General features: G+C 52.3%; 1 protein-coding gene across 4 annotated transcripts in view; it reads left to right on the top strand.

Annotated features, from left to right (window-relative positions):
* LOC120396366 overlaps window positions 1–24,759 on the top strand; it is a 115,536-nt gene extending 90,777 nt beyond the window's left edge. For 2 of the 4 annotated variants that reach the window (XM_039521158.1, XM_039521159.1), the window contains exons 4-7: window positions 16,888–17,028; window positions 17,182–17,256; window positions 23,212–23,326; window positions 24,003–24,759. In XM_039521158.1, the coding sequence (XP_039377092.1) occupies window positions 17,002–17,028; window positions 17,182–17,256; window positions 23,212–23,326; window positions 24,003–24,496 (711 nt within the window). In that variant the 5' untranslated portion in view covers window positions 16,888–17,001 and the 3' untranslated portion in view covers window positions 24,497–24,759. Of the gene's footprint in view, window positions 1–10,633; window positions 10,655–16,556; window positions 17,029–17,181; window positions 17,257–23,211; window positions 23,327–24,002 lie in introns of those variants that run through there. The other 2 variants (XM_039521161.1, XM_039521162.1) reach the window with 2 other exon arrangements.
* Window positions 24,760–26,234: the final 1,475 nt, after the last annotated feature.

Here is a 26,234-nt window from a genome sequence, read left to right on the forward strand (position 1 = left end):
TGTGCCCGGCATTTGACTTTTCTAGAGGCCTTGTGGTCTGCACTGCCTGAATGAGGAGGGCTCTTGGAGTCTCCATCTCCCTGCAGTTCTCCCTCCCCAGGCACTGCACACGCTAGATTTCTAAATCCTCCAAGCTGTGTTTGCTGCAAGCTAGTCCCCACCCCCTGCACTGCTGGGACCCCATCGCGCAGTGTGTGGGAGTCGGGGGCTGTGATTGTTGGCACCAACCTGTGCCAGTGAGAAGGAGAGCTGGGGTGGCTTTGCCTCTGTTTAGAGAATCTCTCCTTTCTGGGTCACACAGGTGTTGTCTGTAACTGCGAAAGTTCTTTGGTGACCCAGGTGTGACTGTATTTGTTACTCAGTGAAATCAGGTTCATTGAAGTGTCCCAAGAGGACTGGAATCTGCTGCTTTGGGTACAGAAAACTCCCCTCCCCTCAGCACTATCATTCAGCTCATTCCCCTGGGAGTTCAACCAGAGACCTTTAATGGAGCAATTTAACCCTTCTCTTCTGTTGACAGACACAGCAGTGCAAGAGACTGCAATGTCAGCCAGAGATGACAAGCCACCTGACACAGAGTCTCCTGGTCCAGGTAGGCAGAAAGCTGCGTGATACACAGCCAGAATTCCTTTCCGAGACCAAAGTTGCTGTTCATCTGCAATGTCTTTTACAGAATCAACATAATGTTTAGTATCAGGGGGTAGCCGTGTTGGTCTGTATCCACAAAAACAACAAGGAGTCCGGTGGCACCTTAAAGACTAACAGATTGATTTAGGCATAAGCTTTTGTGGGTAAGAAAACACGTCTTCAGATGCATGGAGTGAAAATTACAGATGCAGGTGTTATATAATGACACCTAAACTAACATAATGTTTAGTTCTAGCTTGTGCAAACTGTATAATTCCCGTGGGATCCTTCTGGGTGAACAGTGGTATATTAATGCTGGGTGCTCGATTAGAGAATCCCAATTGTTGTTATGAGAGTAAATGTCTCATCAGCCTCAAAATTCAGAAGGATGCCCACAACTGCTTACTAACTTGTGTGCACGGTTGCAGCAATTATCCAAGCAGTTCCAGTGACTGCTTGTGCAAATAATCATTGTGATCTGTAAGTGTGTGACTGTGTGTCTAGCAACCACGGCTGGGGCTGGAAGTGTGGGTGCTACTGAGCCACACACATTCCTTTCCTGAAAACAGAGGCCAATGCATTTTTCATGACTGAGATGCCCACAATTTCCATATGTATGTTACAAATGGCTTTGTGAGTCATGCTCAGATGCTGTCTCAGGCACTGCTGGTTTGGGGCTGTGCAGTGAGGTGGGCCAGAATAGGTAACTTCTTGGTCAGAACATACCTCCTAAACTCAAATACCTCATGGAACCAAATGCTCTAGGGGATAGAGCCGCCTTGCTGAATCCCAAGGAAGAGGAGAGGTACCGCAAAGGTTTGATCCCCAAGGAAGGGGGATCCCACATTTCAGTGCTGCAGCTCTGTGCATCTACCTCCAGCCTCGCCTCACAATGTCTCTGGCTCCTTGGGGTTCTCCAGCTCATGAGTTACGTCCTTCTGGCTGTGGGGAACCCAGTGGAATCCCCTTCAAAGCCCCTAGTCAAGCAGAGAGCCTCCCCATGTAAATGGAGGTCCCCCCCACTTGGAGCAATTCCAGCCCTCTTGGGAGCTACAGACCAGCCCAGAGAATTGTGCCTGGGTCTCATTCCACCTGGCAATGCAGAGCACTGGGCACCAGAGCGCTAGCTTGGCCTCCCAAGAGTGAGGTGTGAATGTTCAGAGGTCTGTGCAGTAGAAGAGAAACTCCTGTGATCTGTTTACATTGGCTCTTGTCTTAGGAGTCAATATGGGGCTTTTGGACCATCTTTGCCAAAGACTGACTCAGACTATTGGCAAGTAGGAACTGTGCCCAGAAGAGGCCCCCACGATACAGGTTTACCCCCGTTCCCCTCTGATTCCTATTGCCCTTACATAGAATCAGTCACATAACACCTCACCCCACCACTGCCCTTCTGAATTACAGGACGGACACCTTTCCGAAGGGACAGGACAAATCCGGACTCCATCCAGCCAGGCCCCACTGACTCTTCTGTCTCAGGTAGGAGTCGACAGCCTTTCGCTGTGACAAATCACCACATTTCTATTTCTGTCCCATCAGGAAGTTCCATCCCAGTGCACAAAGGATCATTCAGTGCCTCAGTTTTCCTAGCTTCATAATGGGGCTAACAAGACTCACAATCTTCACTGGGATCTGGAAGGTGTGGGTAATGTTTGTAAAGGGAGTGGAAGAGGAAATGCCCAATCTCAGGGTTAAGTAACATGACACTGTCCGGGCAGTGATTGGTGGAAATCCCTCGCCAGGGGTTCCATAAGGTGCAGACAGTTCCCACACAGTTGTATGTCCCTGTCGCCCCCAGGGCATTCTATTAGTGACCATGATTGTGGGAAATTACCCCACCCTCTGCCTGTATCCACAGACACAGAGGAGAAGAAGGAGGCCCGAAAACAAGACCCGGGACCACAAACCCTGGCTGCAGGAGTGGGCAGCCACTGCAGCACTTTCTGTGCTGAGCCTCCTGATCCAGGTAGGCCCATGCCCAGTATTGAGTGCCAGGAATAAAGGGGCGGGGGGGGGGGAAAGCAGCCACAGTGACAGCAAAACCCCAGTGCTGAGAGAGCAAGAAGAGACTCCACCCAGGCTCTGTCCCCTGCTCTGCACATGCACATAAGCCACTGCCCTGCGCTCCACGAGCCTCCGTGTCATCCCACACTGGGCTAAAGCCCTGCTGCCATAGGGCAGCACTGGATTCACCACTGGGCAGCCCGGGTGCCAGTAAAGGGGGAACTGACCCACCAGGCAGCTCCCTCTACCAGCTCAGCTCCCCAGGGGCTCTTCATAAGAACGGCCATGCTGGGTCAGACCAATGGTCCATCTAGCCCGGTACCCTGTCTTCTGACAGTGGCCAATGCCAGGTGCTTCAGAGGAATGAACAGAACAGAGCAATTATCAAGGGGTCCATCCCTTGTCATCCACTTCCAACTTCTGGCCGTCAGAGGTTTAGGGACACCCAGAGCATGGGATTGCATCCCTGACCATCTTGGCTAATAGCCATGAATGGACCTATCGTCCTTGAATTTATCTAGTTCTTTTCAAACCCAATTATACTTTTGGACTTCACAACATCCCCTGGCAATGAGTTCCACAGGTTGATTGTGCATTGTGTGAAGAAATACTTCCCTTTGTTTGCAGATGGTTACCCATGGGGGTAACCTGCCGGCAGGGTCATGTAGGGACATTGAGGTTGCTCTAAGGTTCCTGAGATCTCAGGTCCCTGCACACCCCAGTTTTACATCAGCCCTGCCGAGCCGTGTGTCTGTGTCTCTTACAGTTTCCGAAATGACACACCATACAGAGAAGCTGTTCATAGCCCTGGGGCCAATCCTGCAGAGCACAAGCATACAGGTGAGTCTGGAACCATGGCCAATGCGGCCAAAGCTAGCGAATGTCTGCCTGCCAGTGCAGAGCCTGCTGGGACCCTGTGCATTGAAACCCATGACCCATCAGTGCTCCATAGTGTAGGGCAGAAGGTGGGGGAAAGAATCCCAGCAGGGCTCCGGCTGCATTCCCATCTCTGGGCTTGCCTAGCAGCATTTCCCCAAACACTCCGCTGAGAAAGGATCCCAGCCTGGACTGGGAGGTGACAAGGTCCCTCCACACTGTGTGCAAATCATTTCTGTTTCTGTCTGGGTCTGGCAGGTCAGAGAAGCCCTTGCTTCTTTTATACGGACAATGGGGGCACATGGGCTCTTGGAGAAATCTGCATCAAGACCTTTAATTGACTTCTTGGTGCGTCAGTGCACCCTGATCCTCGACAGCACGGTAAAAATCCGCAGAGACCTTAGCGATGGGAGTCTGTGAACAGGACAGAACATCAAGGGACAGGGAAGGAGGGGCAGCTGCAGATGGGGAGTGGCAGGCGATGGGCAGCAAATAGGGCTTGGGAAGCAGATGGAACTGGGGATGGCGCCCTCCATCTACTGATGGAAGATGATGACAAATAGATGACAGTGTTTTTTCCTCCCAGCCCATTTTCTCTGCTCCCTCTCCCAGCTGCCATCTGGGCTCTGTCCCTCAGGCTGGGAGGGCAGGACCCCTGGCTTCCTCCTTCTCTCGCCCAACTGTGCTCATCCACCCTACAGGAGACTAAGCCATGATGGATCTAGTTTTCCCCAGGCAGAGGGGAGGAGCCTAGACCTGGCTCCACACAGACCCTGGGCTGGTTATGGCACAGTCACAGCCAGGGTTGCGCCTTTTCCCTTCAAGCCCCATTTTCACCCCCTGCCATGCCCACTAGAGTTACCGTGGCACGGAGATCTCCACTGAATCTTAAACTCCCTGATGTCTCCCTTATTTCTCACCCTCAGGAGGAAGCAGACAGGAGGCGCACCATGGAGCTGGAGGTCCGCCAGCTCTGCTCCAGCACCCTGCAGTGCCCGGATGACTCCCTCAGAATGGCCAATGTAGGTGACCCTGCCTCTCTCCATTAGACGCAGGCCTCTGTGGGTCTGAGCTTTTCGATGAGACAGGCCCCAGCCAGACTTATTTATCTGAGCCTCCCTGCTCCAGAACATCCTGGGGTTGGGGAAAATGGACCCCGGATCCGAGCCAGACCTGTTTTTTTGGAACAGGGACCACTCACCGGCTGAGTGCCCCTGCATGCCAGGGTTTGGTGTCACAGGGGCTCTTCCGCTCTAGCATCCCCTGTGGACAGTCATGCTGGTTCTGTAGCTTCCATAGCTCAGTCCCTCTTTGTCCGGTCCCTCTGTTAACTTTTCCTGGCTGTTCCAGGGTGGGGTCTATACAGCCCATCACATTCTTGTTTTGCAAATGCCAACCCTAGCCCAGGATTTCCTGCCTTTCACCCACACTACCCTGGTGCCCAAGGGAGAGTCCACTGAGCTGGGAGACACCACATCCACATCTCATCTCTGCTGACTATTGCTTATGTTTCCACACATGGCACAGACCTGATTACTGACCCAGGCCTCAGAACCCAAGCCTGAGCAGTCAAGTATTAGCCAGTCCCCTCCCCACACTGAACAGCAACATTGCGCAAGGTCACTCCAGGCTGAGCTGAGACTAGAAGACACATTTCTAACAAGGCAGACCCAAGTATTGTGCACTCTGCTACGCTGTCTTTCAGATTGAGCATGCCAAATATACGTGCTTTAGTTACTACAGGTGGGGATAGATCCCTGGGGGTTCCTGATCTCCACTCTTCTATACTGGCTAGCAAAGAGTTGTGTAACCCTCTGGCATAGTGTGTGTTAAGTCCCTCTCCTGTCCACACAGCAGACAGCCATTGTGTCTGTGGTTCAAGTGGCACAGGTCTGTGTGGGGATGTAAAGGTCAGAGCTCAAACTTCCCTGAGTGCCTGTTATGGCTTCACTTGATAGGATTGGTTTCCTAGTCTCCTCTTTATTGATCAAGCTGGTGTATTGCATTCACGCCGTGAGAACACGGCCTTTCCAAGTGGGACTGGAGTTAGGAAATACTGTGCTGCCAATGATGATGCTACACTCAACAAAAGGCGGCGGGGTGGGGGTCAGTCATGTGTCACGTGATTTGGTGCTGGAGGCAGACACTGGCAGGTGTGAAGGGAGTGGGGGGATCACTGCATGGTTCAGGCTGGGTAGAGAGGTCTGGCTGGCGGTGGCAAGGCCAGGGGTCCTGTCTAGTGTAGGAAAGAGAGAGCTGGTGCAGGAGGAGGATATTTCCGTACTGAGATGGCTTTTCTGTGCTCTGCAGGTTTTATGGCCTGGGCTGCTGCTTCAGCTGAGCCCAGCAGCCCATGGACTAGCCCTGCCTCTCCTCCTGCAGATGTTGGTTAGGGTGGTAAAGAGGATGCAGGAGGAAGGCAGGCTGCCCTTGGCCAGGAGGTGCGGCAAGGAGAACAGAGGTGAATCCCAGTATCTTATCCACCCGCTCTTAGTCCTGTAGCGAGAGGCGTCTGCCCCCAGGTGGGGGTGGGGATGGGGATCAGCTCTTGGCTCTGCTTCCATCTCACTGCAAGGACACAGCCAGCCGTCAAGGACACAGGTAGAGCTCAGAGATTAATGCAAAAGATCCCTCCAGAGCCTGATGGGATGTCCCCCATTTCTGTTCACAGGGTGTCGGTCAAGCCACAGGGCCACTCTACCCCAGGAGCTGCTGGCTCGGCTGCTGGTGAGTAACCCGCAGCCAGGAGGTTTCCTTAGCCTCAGTGGGAAGGGGCCACTCCTGGAGCTGGCATGCAATGCGTGGTGGCTCTTCTCCCCACAGCCCCCAGAGGAGCTGGCTCGTCACATTCCTCACGTTCATTGCACATCGACCCAGCACCTCTCGGCATTTAACAGAACCAGCGAGCTCTCTGAGCCAGCCGCCTTCCTGGCTCCCCTGATCCTGGGGCTGGACCAGGTCCCCCAGCACAAGTTAGTGCAGCCCTTGGATGGCTCCAATACAAGCCAGCTGGAATGAGCCCTTAGGGACTGTTGTGCAGGCCCCCTCCTGCCCCCTGGCCTCCAGCATCCTCCCTTACCAAGGGGCAGCTGGGGATTCCCTTTATGCCCAGCTGCCTCTTTCGGGCTGCTTCAAGCTCCCCTTGTGCTGCTGTGACCTAGGCCAAGGATCTGACCCAGCAGCTGCCTGACGGGCTCTGGATAATCCTGTCTCCTTTCATCTGAGCTAGAGCCAGCCCAGGAGTGAGAGGATGGAAGGAGCCAATAGCTGGTCCATGGACTGTCCCTGATCAACTGAAATATCCATCTCAATCCTGTCCTGGTTGTCAGCTCCACCTCCCTGCTGTCTCCTTCCCTCCATCACTGAGCTCTCCCCCTGCACCTGTAGGGAGCTCCCTTCTCACACTGCCTTGCAAGGGAGGGGTACAGCCACCTCTGCCTCTTTGTCCGCCAGGTGCTCGCTGCATCTTCGTATATGATGGTGCAGGTCAGAAGGGCAGCCATGTTCCTCCCCTTCCAGCTGATCAGCAGGTTCCAGGCCGGGTCGGGCCGATGCTGGGATAACTACATGACGGACATGCTCCTTTACCCGGAAGGTGAGGAGGGAGTGTCTCCCCTTGCAGGAGCGAAGGGAGGGGACACTGTGGTGCTGGGCTCAGAGAGGGAGAGGCCAGGGCCTCCCTCTGAATCCAGCATAATATGATGCTGTGACCTTGGAATCAGAGAGGATCACGTCAGAATCATATCCCTTGGTTCATCGAGCCCAGCCCCCTGTGCCGAGACAGGAAGGATCCTTTCCAGGACCGTATTTAACCTTTATCTGACACCTCATACCCTGGGGAAGGATCTTGGCAAGCAGAACTCCTGGGTGTTTCACATCAAGGGCTCTGGGTCTGAGGAGCATTGTTGTCTATCAGCGATTTGCAAAGAGCCATGGGTCCGCTCGGGGCCCGTGAGACGGCAGCTCCTCCTCACCCCCTGCAAACAAGAGCCGTGTTGTAGGCTGCTCCCCAGTAGAAGGGTCTAAACACAAAGGAAACTGACCTGCCCATCTCTTCCAGATCACAAGACCTGCTTCTGGCAGAGGGAGTGGGAGCAGCAGCTGCTGCAGGTAAGGGTCAGAGAAATGGAGGGCTGGGAAGGAACTCAAGAGGTCATCTAATCCAGCCCGCCCACGCTGAGGCAGGATTAAGAGGCTCCTCAGCAGCAGTGGCATAGCCAGGTTTTAACAGCAGGGGGAGCAAGCAAACATAAAAAAGGCGCCCCCTCTTGGCTCCTCCTCCGGCCACGCCCCCGGCTCCTCCAGCCATGCCATGCCCCCTCGGCTGGCTCCTCCGGCCACACTGCGGCCACGCTGTGCGCCCCCCCGGCCATGCTGCCCCCCCCCATGGCTGTACAGGGAGGCTGGCAGAGGATGGAGGTACGAGGGGAGGTGAAGGGGAGGGAAAGGCAGGGGCACGGGGTACATGGGAGGGGTACACGGGGTATGGAGCTTGAGGAGGGTTTACTGGGGATGGGAGTTGGCTGGAGTCCCCGGGGCTCTCTGTGCAGAGGGGGCTGGAGCTGCCCCCGGGACCGGGAGAGCCTGGGAGGGGCTCGCCACGTGCAGCACCAGCCCAGCTCAGCACTGGCCCTACCTCTTGGGGGGTGGGGGAACAAGGCAGCGAGCCCCGCCAGGCGCGGTCCCAGCGAGCTGCTTCCACGCCGGCCTGCCGTAGCCGCCCGCCCCACGGCTCCTTCGGCCGTGTTGCTGGCAGTGCTGGCCAGCAGGTGCCGCTTCCGCCCCGCAATCAGCTATATTCCTCCTGCTGGGAGACACAGCTGATCAGCGGGGGCGGGGCAGAAGCCGGGCAGGCCATTCAGAGGGGAGACCGTGAGGCACCACTTTTTTAAAAATGTGGGGAGGAGAAGCAGCTGCTACTGATACATCCCACTAGCTACGCTACTGCTCAGCATCACTGCATTGTGGGACAGAGGAAGGGGCTGAGCCCAGCAGATACAATTGGAGAAGCACCAGGGGCAGCTTATAAGGATTCACAAGCATTGGGCGAGATGTGGGGGGTGACAGTACACGCTCCCTCTTCCTCTCCCCTTCCCTCCCAGCTGTGGTGGGTTCCTGGCTGGAGCTATTGAGAGGACCAGTTTCTTGGCCCCTCTCAGTTCTAACTGGCTCTTCTTTCCCTGGCAGTTCCTGGAAGAGCTTCTCTTCTTCATCTCGGACCATACCTGGCTGGGCTGGTTCATCGCTAGTATCAGGTGCCAGCTGCCCACAGTGATAAGCTGCCCAGTGACAAGGTCAGTGTCCTGGAAGGAACTGGGGATCAGTGCCTAGTTCAGAACAGCAGTCGCTACCCAGGGGCAGCTTGGGCCCAGTAAAGCAGAGAACTATACCCAGTGGGCTCTGTGCATGCCAGGCCTTGCCCAACGCATCCAGCTTGACGGTGTCTTTTTCGCAGAGCTTCCTCTCCAAGTGCTGGGGCACCATGCTGATGGTTTTTCCAGCAGAGAGCATCAAGCCCCAGCTATGGCTTCTGGTGGAGATGGTCGATTTCTGAGAAGAAGAGGAAAGAGAGGTGAGGTCTTTGCTCCTCCACGGTCAAGAGATCCCTCATTCCTTGTCAATCCCCTGATGCTACATGTGTATGTTCTGCCTTGGACAAGGTCCAGTGGATTGAAAAGATCTTCCTTATACCCATGCCCATGGTGATGACTTTGAGAGCCCATCCTGGCCCCTTGGCGTATTGCTCAGCATTCCCAACCTCCAGAGATTCACCCTAGCGCTTGGGCTGTGTGCTAGGCAACACTTAGGTGAGATTTTTGCCATCCTGGAGCACTGGGAGGAGTTCGTCAGCAGGGTGCAGCTCCAGCCTTCTGCCGGTGGCTCTCTGGAGATACGGTCCCACCTAGCATCTCTGCTCTTTCATCCATCCCTTCACCTGCCTTTGCAAGTAAAGGGTCCTGCCAGGGAGGACTCTGGTTCCCAGAAGCCTGTTCAGTGAAGAGCTGAATTTCCAAGCAGTGGCTCAGCCTCCGTGGAGGGAGCCCTTTCCTTACTCCTCCACAGAGCTGCAGTCACAGCACAATGGAGTGGATCCAGGGGGGGAAGGTGGGTCCTGTTGTATAAGCTCTCCAGGGTATCTCCTGGGGAGCTCAGACATGCTCCACCAGCCCCATAAACAAGGCTCAGAGAGGGCCCAAAAGACACTGCCATACCATCAGCTCCAGCTGACACATTTCTCAGCAGAACAGACCCTTGATCTTCCCCTGATCTGGGCTATTTCACAGACCTTCCTGGCAGACTCACCAGGGCTGGCGTGTCTGACATTCCCCCCTCCCCCCAACACCAACACCACCAGGGGCGGCTCTAGACCCCAGCGCGCCAAGCAGGTGCTTGGGGCGGCCGTTTCCCGGGGGGGCGGCATTTGGCTCCGGTGGAGCTCCCGCCGTCATGCCTGCGGCAGGTCCACCGGAGCCCGGAACGAGCGGACCTGCTGCAGGCATGACTGCGGCGGGTCCCGTCTTCCCGCGGCTCCGGTTGAGCTCCCGCAGGCATGACTGCGGCAGGTCCGCTGGTCCCGGGCTCCAGTGGACCTGCCGCAAGCATGCCGGCAGGAGCTCAACTGGAGCCGCGGGAAGAGGGGACCCGCCGCAGGACCGGGAAAGGGCGGCGCAGCGCTCCGCGCTGCTTGGGGCAGCGTCATTTCTAGAGCCGCCCCTGACCACCACCACCTTCCCAGTAACTCTCTGGGCCTGTGCAATCCACTGTAGTCCCAGTGACATCTCTGGAGCTAGGCTGAATTAAAGCAGCTGCTAGTGTGTCCCCTTCGGCTGCCGGGTCACCTCAACTACCCAGTCCTGGGAAGGACCTCGGAGTCCAGGCAATTCAGCTCAGCAAAGTAGCCTCTGGTTGCTAAGCCGGCTGGGTGAAAAATCCCCCATTTGTGAGTTAGGAGGAGCTGGAGGCCATCCCGCCTCCTCACTCTTTCCTTTGCAATTCTCAGGAGCCAGTTTCCATCGTGCAACTGAGAAGCGTCCTGCTCCTCACCTATGGGCACGTGGTCCACTCGGGCCCCATGAATCTCATCCTAGAGAGCACAGACTGCAAGATCCTGTCTCCCATGTGGCAACACTATTTTCTGAGCCCACACGTAAGTCAGAACCCTCCCCGGACTGCCCACGCAGCACCTACCCGGGCTGTGCACAGCAGCACAGAGCTATGTCTTTACATAAACTCAGCTCCGAGGGCTGGCCCTTGGCCCCAGGAGGGACAGGAGACATGGGAACAGCACCATTCTCTGTGACTCCCTCATCTCGATTAGCTTCTTCTCTGATTCCAGGCCCATGGAAGCTAATGGAAGGACTCCCACCTGGGCCTTGTTAGAGTGTAGCTGAGCATCACTTGGTCCTCTTGTCCCAGAGACGACTGTACCCTGTTTGGTACCTCTAGGCTTGTGCCGCACTCAGGGATCAGAAGATAAAGATTTAGGGCCTGTTTCCCCACACGCTGCAGTCGATGGTGTAGCTGGGCACAAAAGGCACACGGAGGGATTCAGGTCCTTAGCCCGGTTGACAGGCTCTGGTGCTGAAGGGGGATTTTTGAGATAACTCTAGGTTGTTTTCTTGCCATGGGAAGTTTGAGGCCGACGTTCAGTCCTACGGTGGTTACAATGCCCAGATGCGCGTCCCAGCGAAAAGGAGAGGGGATGCTGGTTTGGTTGAACTGAATGTTCTCCTTGGAGAACGGACGCCTTGGTAGGGAGAGCCCAGCCAGCTCCAGAGAGCAGCAGATTCCTGTCCCAGATCAGACAATTACGACCTGATTGTCAGGGGAGCTGAGCAGCCCCAGGGCCCATTGACAGCTCTGGGAACTGCAAGTGCTCAGCACCTCTGGAAATCAGCCCGTTCCTTGCATCTATCTCCAGAGATGGTCCCCTAGGAAATGCAAAGATGTTCCACTCGGCAAGCCAGGTCCTTTCCCTTAGGCCGTGAGAACAATCCAGCCTAGGACAGCAGCTCCCTTGTAGAGACTCACCCTGTAGCCTTGTGTCTCAGCTCTCTATTGCCTGTGGCTGTTTCCTCATTGTTCTCTCCCCCTCCTGCCTGCGAGCCCAGGACCCACTGGTGAGATCTGCTTCTTTGAGAAGCCTCGTGCTGGTGGGTGAAGCTTTCACCCAAGAGAGCAGACATCAGCCCTGCAAAGCAGAGGTGGGTGTGGCAGTGACTTCACAAGGGCCTTTGGCAGGAACTTAGCCTATTGGGCAAAGGTGGTGAGGAGGCTGTGACCTCACACAGCACCCTTAACCTCAGGCAGGCAGGACAGGGATGCAGGGTAGGGGGAACCTCGGATTTGTGGTCACGCACCTGAGTGCTAAGGAGGAGCTTATTTGGGAGTGTTCTCCTTTCTATGTTGATTTTGTAGAAAGCAGACATTCCCTGGGTAGAAGGTAAGATTCTCAGTGAGGGCTGGAACCTGTTCAATCTGATCCATATGTTGCCAGCTCTAGGCTCGTAAAACAGAAGGTAAGTTGGCAGAAAAATGTCCCACCTCGGACTCCACCCCTTAGTAACTGGCTACCTAATAGGTCTCAAAACGTAATTGTAAATAAGGAATCATTGTCGAGTGGGTGTCTTTCTAGTAGGGTCCTGCAGGGATTGATTCTTGGATGTACACTAACATTTTGATCAGTGACATGTAAGCAAATACACAGTCATCACTGTAAAATCTTCCAATGACAGAAAGCTTGGGGGAGTGGTAAATAATGAAGAGGACACATCACTCATACTCTGGAACTGCTCCCCACAAACCCAGTCAGGACTTTGGGGAGCCTCCTCTCCCCTGGAGGAGACTGTCTTCAGGGCAAGAAGCTTACACGGCTTCATCTTCCTGGGTCTGAGATTGCAGCATTCAGCGTAAGCCCCTCCGTGTGCTTCCCACAGCCAGTCTGCCCTGGCGGGGTTCTGCATGCACCCCCACTTCGCAGTCAGACTTGACTATTAGCTAGTCACTAAAACAGAGGTTTATTAGATGACAGGAACACGGTCTAAAACAGAGCTTGTAGGTACAGAGAATGGGACCCCTCAGCCGGGTCCATCCGGGGGCCCAGTGAGCCAGACAACCCCATCTGCCCTCACTTCCCGTCCCCAGCCAGCTCCCAACTGAAACCCCCTCCAGCCCCTCCTTCTCTGCTGAGTTCCTTTCATAGAATTCATAGAAGTCATAGACAAAGTCAGAAGGGACAATTATGGTCATCTAGTCTGACCTCCTGCACAATGCAGGCCACAAACTCTCACCCACCCACTCCTGTAACAAACTCCTAACCTACGACTGAGTTACTGAAGTCCTCAAATCATGGTTAAAGAGCTCAAGGTGCAGAGAATCCTCCAGCAAGTGACCTGTGCCCCACGCTGCTGAGGAAGGGGAAAACCTCCAGGGCCTCTGCCAATCTGCCCTGGAGGAAAAGTCCTTCCCAACCCCAAATATGGCGATCAGTTAAACCCTGAGCATGTGGGCAAGACTCACCAGCCAGCACCCAGGAAAGAATTCTCTGTAGTAACTCAGATCCCATCCCATCTAACATCCCATCACAGACCATTGGGCATATTTACCTGCTAATAATCAAAGATCAATTAATTGCCAAAATTAGGCTATCCCATCATACCATCCCCTCCATAAACTTATCAAGCTTAGTCTTGAAGCCAGATATGTCTTTTGCCCCCACTGCTCCCCTTGGAAGGCTGTTTCAGAACTTCACTCCTCTAACGGTTAGAAACCTTCTTCTAATTTCAAATTTAAACTTCCTACTGTCCAGTTTATATCCAGTTGTTCTTGTGTCCACATTGGTACTGAGCTTAAATAATTCCTCTCCCTCCCTGATATTTATCCCTCTGATACATTTATAAAGAGCAATCATCTCTCCCCTCAGCCTCCTTTCCCAGGCCAGGACGTCATCTGACCTCTTTGTTCTCCCACACCTTTAGCATCCCCTTGCAGTGGGGAAGGGCCCAGGCCATTAGTTGCCAGGAGACAGAGTGTCAGCCCAAAACTGAGGCACCCACACAGTATTCAGAGGAAACACCAAGAACAGTCCTACTTTGTCACAGCTTGACACTCAGACCAGTCTCTCGCTGCTGACCTAGCTGTAACTCTCGGTTCTTGATGTTAGCTACCAACTCCGGCTCATATTATCTTTGCCCTGCTCTAGCCTCACTCCAGCCCCACCACCGAACTGCTACAACCTTGCCTCCTCCTCCAGAGCCTCCTCAAGTCCTCGAACTCTGGCTGCCTGGCTTCAAACTTCCGCCTGTATCTGGGCTCTGGCTCTGATTCTGGTTTGTCTTGGACTCTGGTCTCGGTTTTGATCCTGTCGCATCCCTGGACCTTGATTCTAGCACCACTCTTAGCCTAGGAGCAATCCTACACCTAGCTGTGACGTACGCTCTAACCACTAGACCTAATTATCAGACGTGGCATTTGACATCAGGTGGTGCAACTGTTTGCAGAAAAGCGAGTTTTCCGGAAGTAAGTGGCCCATATTCAAAAGGAGACATGTCACACCAGGTGTGAACCATGGCCTCGGTGCGTGAGACTAGCACTGTGGTGCCCCAACTGGAGTGGTTCGATGGAGATGACTGAACATGTAGGGGTTTCCTTAACCAGCCTCCGTCCCTAGACCTACTCCTCCTTTATTGGCTCTGACACCCAACATTCCCAATAAATACCAGGATTTTGTGGACATCTTTAAAAGAAAGGAGGACACATTGCCTCTGCACCGAGACTGTGACTGCCCTATTGACCTACAGCCTTGGGCGAAAGTTGCCTTTGGCCATATTTACGCAATGGCCAAACCAGAACTAGTGGCTCTCCCTGTGTACAGCCATGAAAACCAGTCCAAAGAGTTTATTTGCTACTAAGCATTTTCCCACAGGTGCCCTGGCCCTTTTTGGGAAGAAGAAAGGTGGGACTCTACGCCTCTGTGTAGATTACCAGCCCCTGAACAAAGTGAGAGTTTGGAACCAGTAGCCTCTAATCTTAATCCCAGAATTGTTGGATCACATGAAACCTGCACGGGTATTCATCAAACTAGACCTTCAAGGATTTACAATCTAACATTCATTTGGGTGGGGGACAAATGCAAGACAGATTTCAAAACACATTATGGACACTTTCACTGTCTGGTAATGCCATTTGGACTGACTAAGGGTCCTGTGACCTTGCAACACTTCGTCAGTGATGTATTTGGGGACATTCTGGATCACTACATTCTCATCTATTTAGATGACATACTTTTCTTTTTGGAGAGCCCAGAGCAGTACACGCTGCCCACATCAGAACCCGAAGAGGTTGTGGCAGAATGGTCTCTATACAAAATTGGAAAAGTGCACCTCTAGCCAACTCTCCACGGAGATTTTGGGGTACATCCTCTTCCCAGAAGGAGTTAAGAATGATCCAAATAAGGTGGAAGCCATTCACTACTAGGAGGAACTTGAAGTACTCAAGAAGAGCAGCACTTTCTAGGTTTCCCCAGTTTTACTGCTGCTTCAGCCCAGGGTTCTCAGAGCGAAGAAGCCCCATGGTAGCTCTCCTCCACAAGACTGTCAAATTTGTTTGGTCGCCCAAGGGCCAATAATCCCTCAATAGCTCAAAATTGCCTTCACTGCTGCACCTATTCTGGCGCACACCAATCCAACTGAAGCATTCATCATGGAAGTTGACACATCTAATATGACAATTAGGGCCATGCTCGCTCAGGCATGGCTCCCAGCACCTGCTGCGCCCCTGTGCATAACACTCCTGGAGGCTCACCCCACAGACCAAATCTAGGAGATCCTTGACAATGAGTGGGTTCTGATAAAATCATCATTTGAAGACTTATGTCAGTAGCTGAAGGGGACTCGATACCCAGCACAAGTTTGGACTGATCACAAAAGCCTCCAGTATTGTGAAAAGCCAAAGCATTGAATCAGGGACAATTCAGCTAGACCTTATTCTTTTCCTGCTTCAATTTCAAGATTACTTGACTACGGACCGGGAACTAAGAATGGCCAGGCCGACGCCCCGGTCCCTAATGCAGAATATAAACAAGAAGGGAGAAAGCTAGTGAGGAACAGCCCTTCCTCCTCAAGCCCTACAATGTGATTAATACTACCAGACCTCAAGCTCTAACCATGCTAATTTAATCAATCTCCTGGGATGACCCGTGGCCGGGGAATGGGGGACCCCTCTGGACAATCAGGAGCAGAGAATGAGAAACAACATTCCATGTGGGATGCGATAACATTTACTGAGGGCCGCCTGTATGTTCTGCCAGGATGTCCCCGGTTGAAGGTACTACATCCGAACAAGGACAGCTCCCTGGCAGGACACTTTGGGTGCCTCATAACCTCTGTCTAACCTCCTGCTTTGATTGGTGGTGCCAGATGTGGGTTGAAATTCAGACATATGTTGACTCACATGAATTCTGCACTTGCACCAAGGCACCACACACCGAATACCTTGGCACCTCATGTCTTTGCCCCAGCCATGGGCAGCCAGTGCAAATGGATTTCATTGCAGAACTCCCTGAATCAAATGGCCACATAGTGGAACTGACTATCATAGATCAACTGATGAAGACAGCACGCTTCACCCCCCCTGTGACTGTGTACCTTCAGCGGAGAGGTCAGATCAGCTCCAAATTTGCAAACCACAAAGCCAAGGACACTTTTTTTTCTTTTTCTGCTAACTATAGATTTCTCCCTGATTTCATCCTACACTACCAGTGGCCTCTCCGAACTTCCTGGCTAGTGACCTGGTTCAATGAATTGACCACATTCAAGAAGAACTAAGGGGGCACCTAGAGGACACTAGGAAAGACGTCAATAGCATGCAGACTGCCAATGACAGGAGGGGCCAGTCTTTCAGTAGGGAAACTATTTGTTGAGGGGAGGTACCGAGCCCTTGGCACTGACTGAATTCCTACGCTCCGTGTGTGGCAGCAGTTCCTGCCCCATCCCCCTTCCTTGACCTCCTGATCCCATCCTCCACCCCGGCTGTAGTGGAACAAACTCTGAGTCCCTTCCCTCACTCTGGCACAATCCATGCCCAGAGTGTCCAAGCCCCATGCAGATAATGGGACTGTCCTCCCCTCACCTCCTGGGCAGGGGAGGACACTACTAGCCCCATTTTACAGATAGGGAATGAAGGCAATAAATTGACCTCTCCGAGGCCACACGTACAAACGTGGGGTAGATCTGGGAACTGGATTGGAGTCTACTCTAGTGCCTTCCCCACAGAGGTAGCTTCACTTCCTGCCCTTCATTCTTCCCTCCCTTCTTGGCCCTTCTTCAATGGGGTCTCTGAATGGGAAATGAGCAGGGGCTTCCTCCCCTCTCTGTCTTCCAGGCTCTGGGATCTGTCTCTATCTCCTACATCAATGCAGTCTGCAGCTGGCCCAGCTTGGGGAGTAATGACCTCATCCTGTCAAACCGGGAAGAGCTGGCTCTCAGTGATGCTTAGATGGAAAACCACACACTCCTCACGGAGGTAGGAACCACTCTCTCATCTGGGCGATTGTGGCGTTTGGGACAAAGATCAGGTTCCTAGTACACAGCCTGGCTGAGGGCATCCCTTATCCCTGGATCCCAGCCCTGAGACTGAGACATTGTTCTCATTGTGCTGTGTTGGTTTTATTCCTAGGAAAAGCATCCCCAAAGGACATGTGTAAGGATCCTGGACTCTATTGCCCGCAAGAAGCTTCAGCCACCTTCACAGGTAGAGGTCATTGTCTTTCATACAATTATACCAGTGCCCTTTCTGCTCTCCATCACTGCTCCCTCCACCAGGACAGAGACGCCTTAACTCCCAGAGTCTGATTCCTGCCATTCAAGGGGCTGAAGGCTTGCATTACCCTCACCCCCACCATCAGATACTTTTTCTATGGGAATCTCACTAGAGCTGGGGAGAAATTTCCACTTCTCTTAGAACCTGTCTGCTTAGTAAATCCACCCATGCTGACCTCATCTTAGCTGTTTTGCTTATCTGAGATTAGCAGTATCTTCTGAAAATCCTTAGCATGTGGGGCTGAGGTGGCGCAGGTAATCCTACCGCTAATCATGTTTTTGACCCCATATGAGAGTAGGGCTGGATGCCCTTTTCCTGTTCTACAGGAGGGAGTGGATGCGTGGTGCCTGGGGGGTGAACAGGCTCTCAGCCACTAAGTGTCTTCAGTATTTACACCAACGATCTGGAAGTCAATATCACATCACAGCTGGTAACATCTGCAGGTGGCACAAGGATTGGTGTTGTGGTAAATAATGATGAAGACAAGGCAGCCCATTCAAACAAAACACATTTGAATACAGCAAATACCCAGTCCTAATTTAGGAGGGAGGGAGATTAACCAGTGGAACAAATTACCAAGGGAAGAGGTGGATTCTCTGTTTCCTGATGGCCTCACATAGCACCTGGCTGTCTTTCTGGAAGGTGTGTTTTAGTGAAACACAAGCTATTGGGCTTAATATGGGAATAAGGGTGTGAAATATCGTGGTTTGTGAAATAGAGACCTAATTAGGCGATCTAATGGCCTCACAATCTATGAATCTATGAAAAACTCAGTGTGGGGTGAGGAACAGACTCTGGGTAACCTGCTTGCTCCCCCCAGAATCAATAATGAGCATGTGGGGTGATCTGGAGAGCAGCTCAAACATTCCACCAGGCTGACCCAGGGCAGACGTCAGCCCTGGAAGGCAGAGGTGGGTGTGGCAGTGACTTCACAAGGGCTTTTGGCAGTAACTTAGCCTATTGGGCAAAAGAGGTGAGGAGGTTGTGATCTCACACAGCACCCTTAACTTTAGCCAGGCAGGACAGGGATGCAGGGTAGAGGAACCTCGGAGACCCCTGTAGCCTTGCTGCAGGAAGCCTCCTTCTCACTGTCTCTCCTAGAGGACTAAGAGAGGATTTGTGGTCACGCATCTGAGTGCTAAGGAGGAGCTTATTCGGGGGTGTTCTCCTTTCTGTGTTGATTTTGTAGAAAGCAGACATTCCCTGTGTAGAAGGTAAGATTCTCAGTGAGGGCTGGAACCTTTTCAGTCTGATCCATATGTTGCCAGCCGAGCTCTAGGCTCGTAAAACAGAAGGTAAGTTGGCAGAAAAATGTCCCACCTAGAACTCCGCCCCTTAGTTACTGGCTACCTACTAGTTCTCAAAATGTAATTGTAAATAAGGAATCATTATTGAATGGGTGCCTTTCTAGTAGGGTCCTGCAGGGATCGGTTCTTGGATGTACACTAACATTTTGATCAGTGACTTGGAAACAAATATACAATCATCACTGTAAAATCTGCCAATGACAGAAAGATTGGGGGAGTGGTAAATAATGAAGAGGACATGTCACTCATACAGAGCCATCTGGATTGCTTTGTTACCTGAGCACAAGCAAATAATATAAATTTTAGTATTTCCAAATGTAAAGTTTCCCTTTAGGAAAAAAAATATAGGCTATGTGTACAAGAGGGGGATTCTATCCTGGGAACTAGTGACCCTGAAAAAGACTTGGGGTCATGGTAAATAATCAGCTGACTATGAGCTCCCACTGAGACACTTTGGCCAAAAGGGCAAATGCGATCTTTGGACCCATACCTAGCAGAATCACAGGTAAAAGTAGAGAGGTTCTATATCTCTGTACTGGACACTGGGGTGACCACTACTGGAATATTGTGTCCAGTTCTGGTGTCCACAATTTGAGAGAGATGCTGATAAATTTGAGAGGGTTGAGAGAAGAGCCACAAGAATGATTAAAGGATTTGAAAACATGCCTTATAAAGATAGGTTCAAGGAGCGCAATCTATTTAGCTTAATAAAGAGAAGGTTAACAGATGAGCATAAGGGAACAAATATTTGCTAATGGGCTCTTCACTTGAGCAGACAAAGATATAATAAGATCCAATGGCTGCGAATTGAAGCTAGACAAATTCAGACTGGAATAAGGCAAACATTTTGAACAGTCAGGGTTTGGAGCAATTAACCCAGAGTTGTAATGGATCCTCCACAATTAGCATTTTTTAAATCAAGATTGGCTGTTTTTCTAAAAGATGTGCTCTAATTCAAACAGGAATTATTTGGCAGGGAGTTCTATGGCCAACGTTATACAGACTAGATGGTCAGAGTGGATCTTTCTGGCCTTGAGATCTATGACTCACTGAGGCATTTGTAATTTGTCCATTTTTGCTTCTCTTTTCCTCCCTGCTTTTTGTCTTTTCTCTTCTCTTGTTCCATTTCTCTCTGCTGCTCTTTTTCCTGAGGAGGATGGGGCTCTTCTCCAACCGTCATTTTAGGAAGCCGTCACAAAGAGGTGGGGCTGGAATAGTGCGCTGACAGAGATCTCCACCAGAATGATCTTCTGTTGTGACTAGTGCTGTCTTTTGGCCATCTGTTGAGAATGCTCAGCCTCCAGTCCCTGAGCGTCTCCACACTGATTGGATGAGCTGGGGGTTATTACTGAATTAAAAGGAGGAGACTCAAGTCATTGTTGGCTGAGTGCAGTGAGGCCTAACACTCAATTCAATGGCATTTCTTTGTCTGTCTGTAGTGCAATAATTTTTGAAGACTGCATCCGATTGATTCCAAAATTGCAGGGAATTTCTAGGCATCAGTGGAAAAAACCTTGTTGATTTTAGTGACAAATGGAAACCACCACCCACACCCACACCCCCACCACCAGGAAAGCTTGATCTCCACACTGTGCCCATTTACTTGGTGCTGCAGGTACAGGCACATTGTGACATCAGAGTTAACTCAGCCAGTCAATGCTAATTCTGTGCAGGTGATTTGCATAATTCAACCTCATTGGTTAAAAGGAATCAGCAAATGATCCTGCAGGTTTCAGTAGGAGAGATGACCAAGCTGGCCATAGGGTTAGCATTTAAGGTCAGGGTTACTGGACTGAGTGTGTGATGAGTGGCTGAATTACCTCGGACGTCACAATGTTACTGCTCAGGCTACTCTGCCTGTAGCGTCACATGGGCAGTGTCTGTCAAGGGGAAGATTTTGTTGATCTGAAACTTATAAAACAAGAAGAGCAGAAGAGGAATGACTCAGATGATTTGACAATAAAATTTAGGTTTTGCTACTGGTTCAGAGGTAGAACCATGTCCATGTGTGCTGCCAAGTTTTAATGGAAATCAAACCACTGAACGCATGGCAGTCTTTGGCTGGAACCAGAGTTTGCTGAAATGGTAAACCAGCTTTTGACAGCAGCAGCCTCTTCTGCAGGCACAGAGAGACTATTTTCTTCATTTCTGTTGATTCAGTTAGTTGAGTTCAGTAACAATTTCATTCAAATTTCAGAAATTGACTGGGAGTGGAAAAAGAAGGAAAGCTTGTTTTCCTCTTCCAGTCTATAAATAAACACTAAACGTGAGGGGATCAGATCTATTAGTTCTAAAATCTGACAGACACGATGACGAGATACAATCAGTTCATTTCACTATCTGCAGATACGTCCTTAAATCAGTTAGTTTTAAATGAAAAATATGTTTCAATAAATCCAGCACACTGAAGGTAGTTTTATTCAATTAATAAAGAAATTGAAAATGCTGTTTTTGTGCATTTTAAGAGCACTTGAATTTCCATCAAAACAGGGCATAGACAAATCACAAGTAAAAAATCCATCATCGTCTAGGAAATAAATGCATCATTTGCCATTTTCCAACATAATAAAAATGTAAAAATTAGATACAAGAAATGTAAATTAAGCCATATAACTGCTTAAATAAATGTGCATAGATATACTGTACTTATGAGAATCAACCTATCATTAGGAAAATAACTAAAAAGTACAAATGCAAAACATGATTAAAATCAATGGTGTAACTCAATCCACCAGGATGTCTACTTCTGGGATTGGGAGGCCAGACTGAGACCCTCATTGACTAGGAACAGCCAGGAACCCAGTAACAAATTCCAGTCCTGCTAGCATCCAAGGCTCCAAATCTAAAGAACAATTGAAGGCAGTAGACGATTGAGGGGGTACTGAGAATTTCCAAACCCAAAGATGTCATATTGGCTCTGGATGGGGGAGAAGCAGGAAGTCACCAGGGATTCTTAATAAATCACCCATTGTCCTTTGGAGCTCAAAGGTGTCTAACACTTATGACCGACTCAAATCCCACTACTGCTAGGAGTTAGAAAAGTGTCTCTATCCCAAACAGAGATGGTGAAACAGAGGTAAAGAGCAAGAGGTGGTTACACAGCAATGCTGTGGCCAAGCCAGAAAGAGAAGCATAAGAAAAACATTCATCAAAAATGTTTTGCATTTAAAACTACCTTATTTCTAAAAGAAAGGAAATACTATCTGTAGTTAGTGAACTGAATTGATACATTCTGGTCCACTCCCAATGTGTTTCTTCAATTCAATAAACTAGTCATCGGGGCAGCTCCAGGCCCCAGCACGCCAAGCGCGTGCTTGGGGCGGCACACCGCGGGGGGCGCTCTGCTGGTCACCGGGAGGGCGGCAGGCAGCTCCGGTGGACCTCCCGCAGACGTGCCTGTGGAGGGTCCGCTGGTGCCACGGCCGGTGGAACATCCGCAGGCACGCCTGCGGGAGGTCCACGAGCCGCCGACCAGCGACCGGCAGACGCCATGCTTGGGGCGGCGAAATGGCTAGAGCCGCCCCTGCTAGTCATTGAATTGAACTAGATGAAGAAACCGAAAAGATGAAAATATTCCTCCTGCACTTGCAGAGGAAGGGTTCCTGCTGTCTAAAGCTGTTCTAGCACTTCCACTAACTCTGGTTTCAGGTGCTTCAAGTAGTCTGACTGTCCTTAAAACTTGACAGTAAACATGGACTACCTAATATGGGTTTTTTTCTATTCTCTTGAAATTATTTTAAGAGATTATAATAAATTTGGGCCTTAACGTAGGTTATCAAATTCAAATTGAATTTTAAGCAGGTTTATTTTTAATGAAAAAACCTGTGGTGAGTTTAATTTAAAAAAACCCAGTTCCTATTTTAAAAATCCTCTATTGTTAATCCACCCGGCTAGGGATGGAAAAGCCTCCTGGCTCATTTCCCACCCCAGGAAGGGCTGAGCCACAATCCAAGGTCTAGGGCTGGGCTCCTCACTCTGTACTGGACTGAAAGCCTAGATCTAAACTCTAGGAATTTGGGACTGACCATTAATGTCCCAGTGCAGCACAGCACTCACAGAGCGGCTTTTCCTGGGTAAATCTCACAGTGCTTTACAATAGTGAGTAAGTATTAGAGCCTCATTTTACTGCTGGGGACTGAAACACAGAGAGGGGAAATGGCTTGCCCAAGGTCCCATAACTCAATAGGAAAACTGCCCATGAAAGCCAGGAGTCCTGACTCCCAATCCCCTGCCTCAGCAGCTCCAGCAGGTCACACTCCCTCTCGGCGCCAGAGAGACTGGGAATAGTGTCCTGCTTGCAATTGCCATCTCTGGAAAGGAATGTTCCTCTAGTGATCAGTGCAGGGTCCTGGACACTGGACACAGGCCTCCTCAGCTCCATCCCTGCCTCTGTCACTGTCACTGCCCAGGCCACATTCTTCTGTCAGTGGGGTTGGAGTCCCTCCCCTATAGGCCTTGGCTTATTAGGCTTCAGGAATGTGTGTGAGGTGCTAGGAGACCTTGAGACGGGAGGTGTCCTGCCCGCGGTATGTCAGTGATCTGGACCCCGGCTGCTTGCCTGAGTTTATCTATCCTTTAGCAGGGCATTGTGCAGCTCCCTTTCCAACCCCACTTGGTGCGGGAGAGCAAGGAAGAGGGCCAGGGCCAGACCAACGCTGAGCATCTGCCACCCAGCACTGCGCCATCTAGAGCTAGTGAGTGGCATGGAGCATTTCCTCAGAGGCTTCCCTGTTCTGCTTGGGGAGGGGCAGAAATGGGGGCAGGGGATCTCCTCTAAGTGAGCCTAGATTCATTAACAAAGCCTCCTGCAGCCCTTCACTCTGGGCCTAGGCAGTGTATTATTTGCAGGGTGTTCTCCAGAGCCACCTCCAGCATGGTGGAAATAGCCCAGCAATAGGGCTCCCAGCCCTTCCCTTGTAGGAGACTGTTCCCCAGGCTGAGAGTCTCTGGGGGGTCAGACCCTGCCAGCTGCTGAACACCCACAGCCCCAATCAGTGGGAACTGAGGGGGACTCATGCCTCATAAATTGGGACCTTGTGACATTTAGCTGCGAATGAGATCCCAGGGCAAGCTCATGCGCCTTCCCAGGTTCTGTTCTTTCTCTAGTCTGGGAGGGCCTGTGATCTGTGGGTGTGTGGGGGGACTGAAAACCCCACTGCTCTGAAAGGATGAGACTCCCCCGGTGTCACAGTGCCTCAGTGGGGAGGGTGAACTTTGGGAGCAGCCTGTGCTGTGAGCTGCTGCCAGTGTGTGTAGATTGCCGTCCCTGTGCCCCGTGGTGGGGCGTGCAGCAAGGGGGTGCTGCCCCAGTGGAAGGAAGCTGGGGGCAGAGCAGGCAGGCCCGTTAGTGAGAGGCAGCCTTTTCCTCAGACTCATGGCTGGTGCCCACTCAGTTCCAGGATGGAGAGGCTCAGTCAGATGCTGGGGAAGAAGGCTGCAGACGTGGCTCCAGAGCCAGTGGGAAGCAGCTGCTGGCTTCCCCAGGAGGAGAGCCGCCCCTCTGTCCCTGCTGGCGGGGAAGCAGCTTGTGGCCAGGCCAAGCGGTGCAAGTACCTGGCGTTCTGGAGGAGGAAAACACCTTCCGGGTCAATATGGAGGTGACCCAGGGCACGGCGGGAGCCGGGCAAGGCGGCTCTGGGGCTTCATCTCCAGGAAGCAGAGGAGCTAGAAGCACAGCACCAGGACCCAGGTGGAGTTATCCCCCAGACTGGCCTCCAGCCTGTCCAGGGCAGGTGATTGGCCACCACTGCTCTAGCACAAGCAGCTCCACCTACTCCCTAGGGGCCAGCAAGACAATCCTAGTCCTGCTCCAGGGCGTGTCATTTTGGCCTCCTAAATTTGGGGTGGTGCCCCTGTGCCCCTGAAGGAAACAGCCCCGAGACCCCACAGGATCAATGGGGAGAATCCTCAAAGCGCTGAGCCCAAGACCCTCAGACCTGTCCCAACGCCCCCCAGACAGGAGAGGAGAGCTGAGTTCCAGTGTCTGAAAGCAGAGGAGAGGAGGTTAAATGCTCCATGTCCTCTCCCTGCTGGGGCGGGAAGCAGGTTCTGGGAGTCGCCCCGGCATTGCTGCCGCTCACACGGCTTTCTCCCTGCTCCCCAGCACTTGCAGCTGTGGATCTGCTCTCCCCGGGCCCAGGAGAGGAGACGAGCTGTGAGCCGGGCCCAGATCTTCATGTTTTATCGCCTCAGAGCCATCACCGAGGTGAGCAGCACAGACCCTGCTGCCCCCCACAGCACTCACGGGGTGGGGCGGGGGTGATACAGACAGAGCTGGGCTCACCCCAACCCATGCCCTGACAACCCCGGCCATTACCTAGCGAGCAGGGCTACAGAGAGAACGTGGCAACTTCATCCCATCTCTGATCAAAGGGACACAGAAGTGGGTTGTTACCTACCAGGCTGACCTGGCATCTGCCCTTCACCAGGGGTCTGGGCCCATCTGGGACTTCCCCTGATCCCACCCCAGCCCCAACACACCTTCTACAGCAGGGAGAAGAGTGGGCAGTTGGCCCAGGAGCCAGCTGAGAGCTCACCCTAGCTGGGCGTTCCCAGCTGCGGCCGGAGTCTGGCTCTTTGGCACCTCTGACCTGGCTCGATGGGGAGGGGGAAGAATCCGGCCCTGAGAGCTTTGCCTGAGCGCTGCTGGTTTCTTGTGCAGCCACCGTGCACACCAAGACAGGGGCGGTGGCGACCGTGCTGAGCAAGACGCAGAAGGATGATAGCTGCAGAGAGAGCCCTGCCCATGTTGCTATGGTGAGTAAAGGAGACTGTGGCTGGAGAGACGGACACCCCCATGGGAAAGGGGGGTTATTGTCTCCTTCCCTCGATGAGGAGCCGGCAGATGGAAATTCCTGGGTATGGGCTCCAATGCCCACTCACGTAACCCGGGGCACAGGCCTGTGTCTCTGTCCCCGTTCCCCAAAGAGCAAACCGACCTCCTCGGGCCGGGGCTCACTGCTCACAATCGGCCTGTGCCTTTCCCTGCAGCTCATTGCGAAACACCTGCGGTCGTGTGACCTCACGCCCTTCAGCTTCACCCTGCTGGTGGGCCTGCTGGAGAAAGGGGAGTGTGCTCACCAGCTGGCGGGCGTCACGGAGGCGGTGCTGAAAGAATCAGAGGTACAGGGCCAAGGAATGGACGGGTATTGGACATCTTGGGCAGCTCCATCTTGCCCCGTTGCTAGAATTTCTGGTGCACAAGGGAAGATTTGGAGGGGAGACGTCCCTTCTCACCATCATTGATCAATGGGCCCATCCATCCCCTGTGTGCAGGGTGGCCGCTGGGCATGGCCCTGTAATCGTTTGCAGGCTTTGATCCCAGGGGTCTGGCTTGCCCGGCTCACTCCCTGGGAAATGTGCCCTGTCTCTAGACTCATCCCACAGCTGGGGGAACAGAGCCCACAGTGGGGTCCCCCGTGTCCACTGACTCTTTGCCCAGTGGACACGGATTGATGTTGAGGACGGAAATGCATTCCGGATGCTTAGATCCCACTCTGGTGCTGAAGCAGCCCAGGTGTGCTGTCACAAAGGGAGGTACAGCCGGGATATCTGGGGGGTCGGGGTGGGGGGGCGGCTGAGTGACGGAACGAGAGACATCCT

Source organism: Mauremys reevesii, linkage group 2 (assembly GCF_016161935.1).
Source record: "Mauremys reevesii isolate NIE-2019 linkage group 2, ASM1616193v1, whole genome shotgun sequence".
Lineage (NCBI taxonomy): Eukaryota > Metazoa > Chordata > Testudines > Geoemydidae > Mauremys > Mauremys reevesii.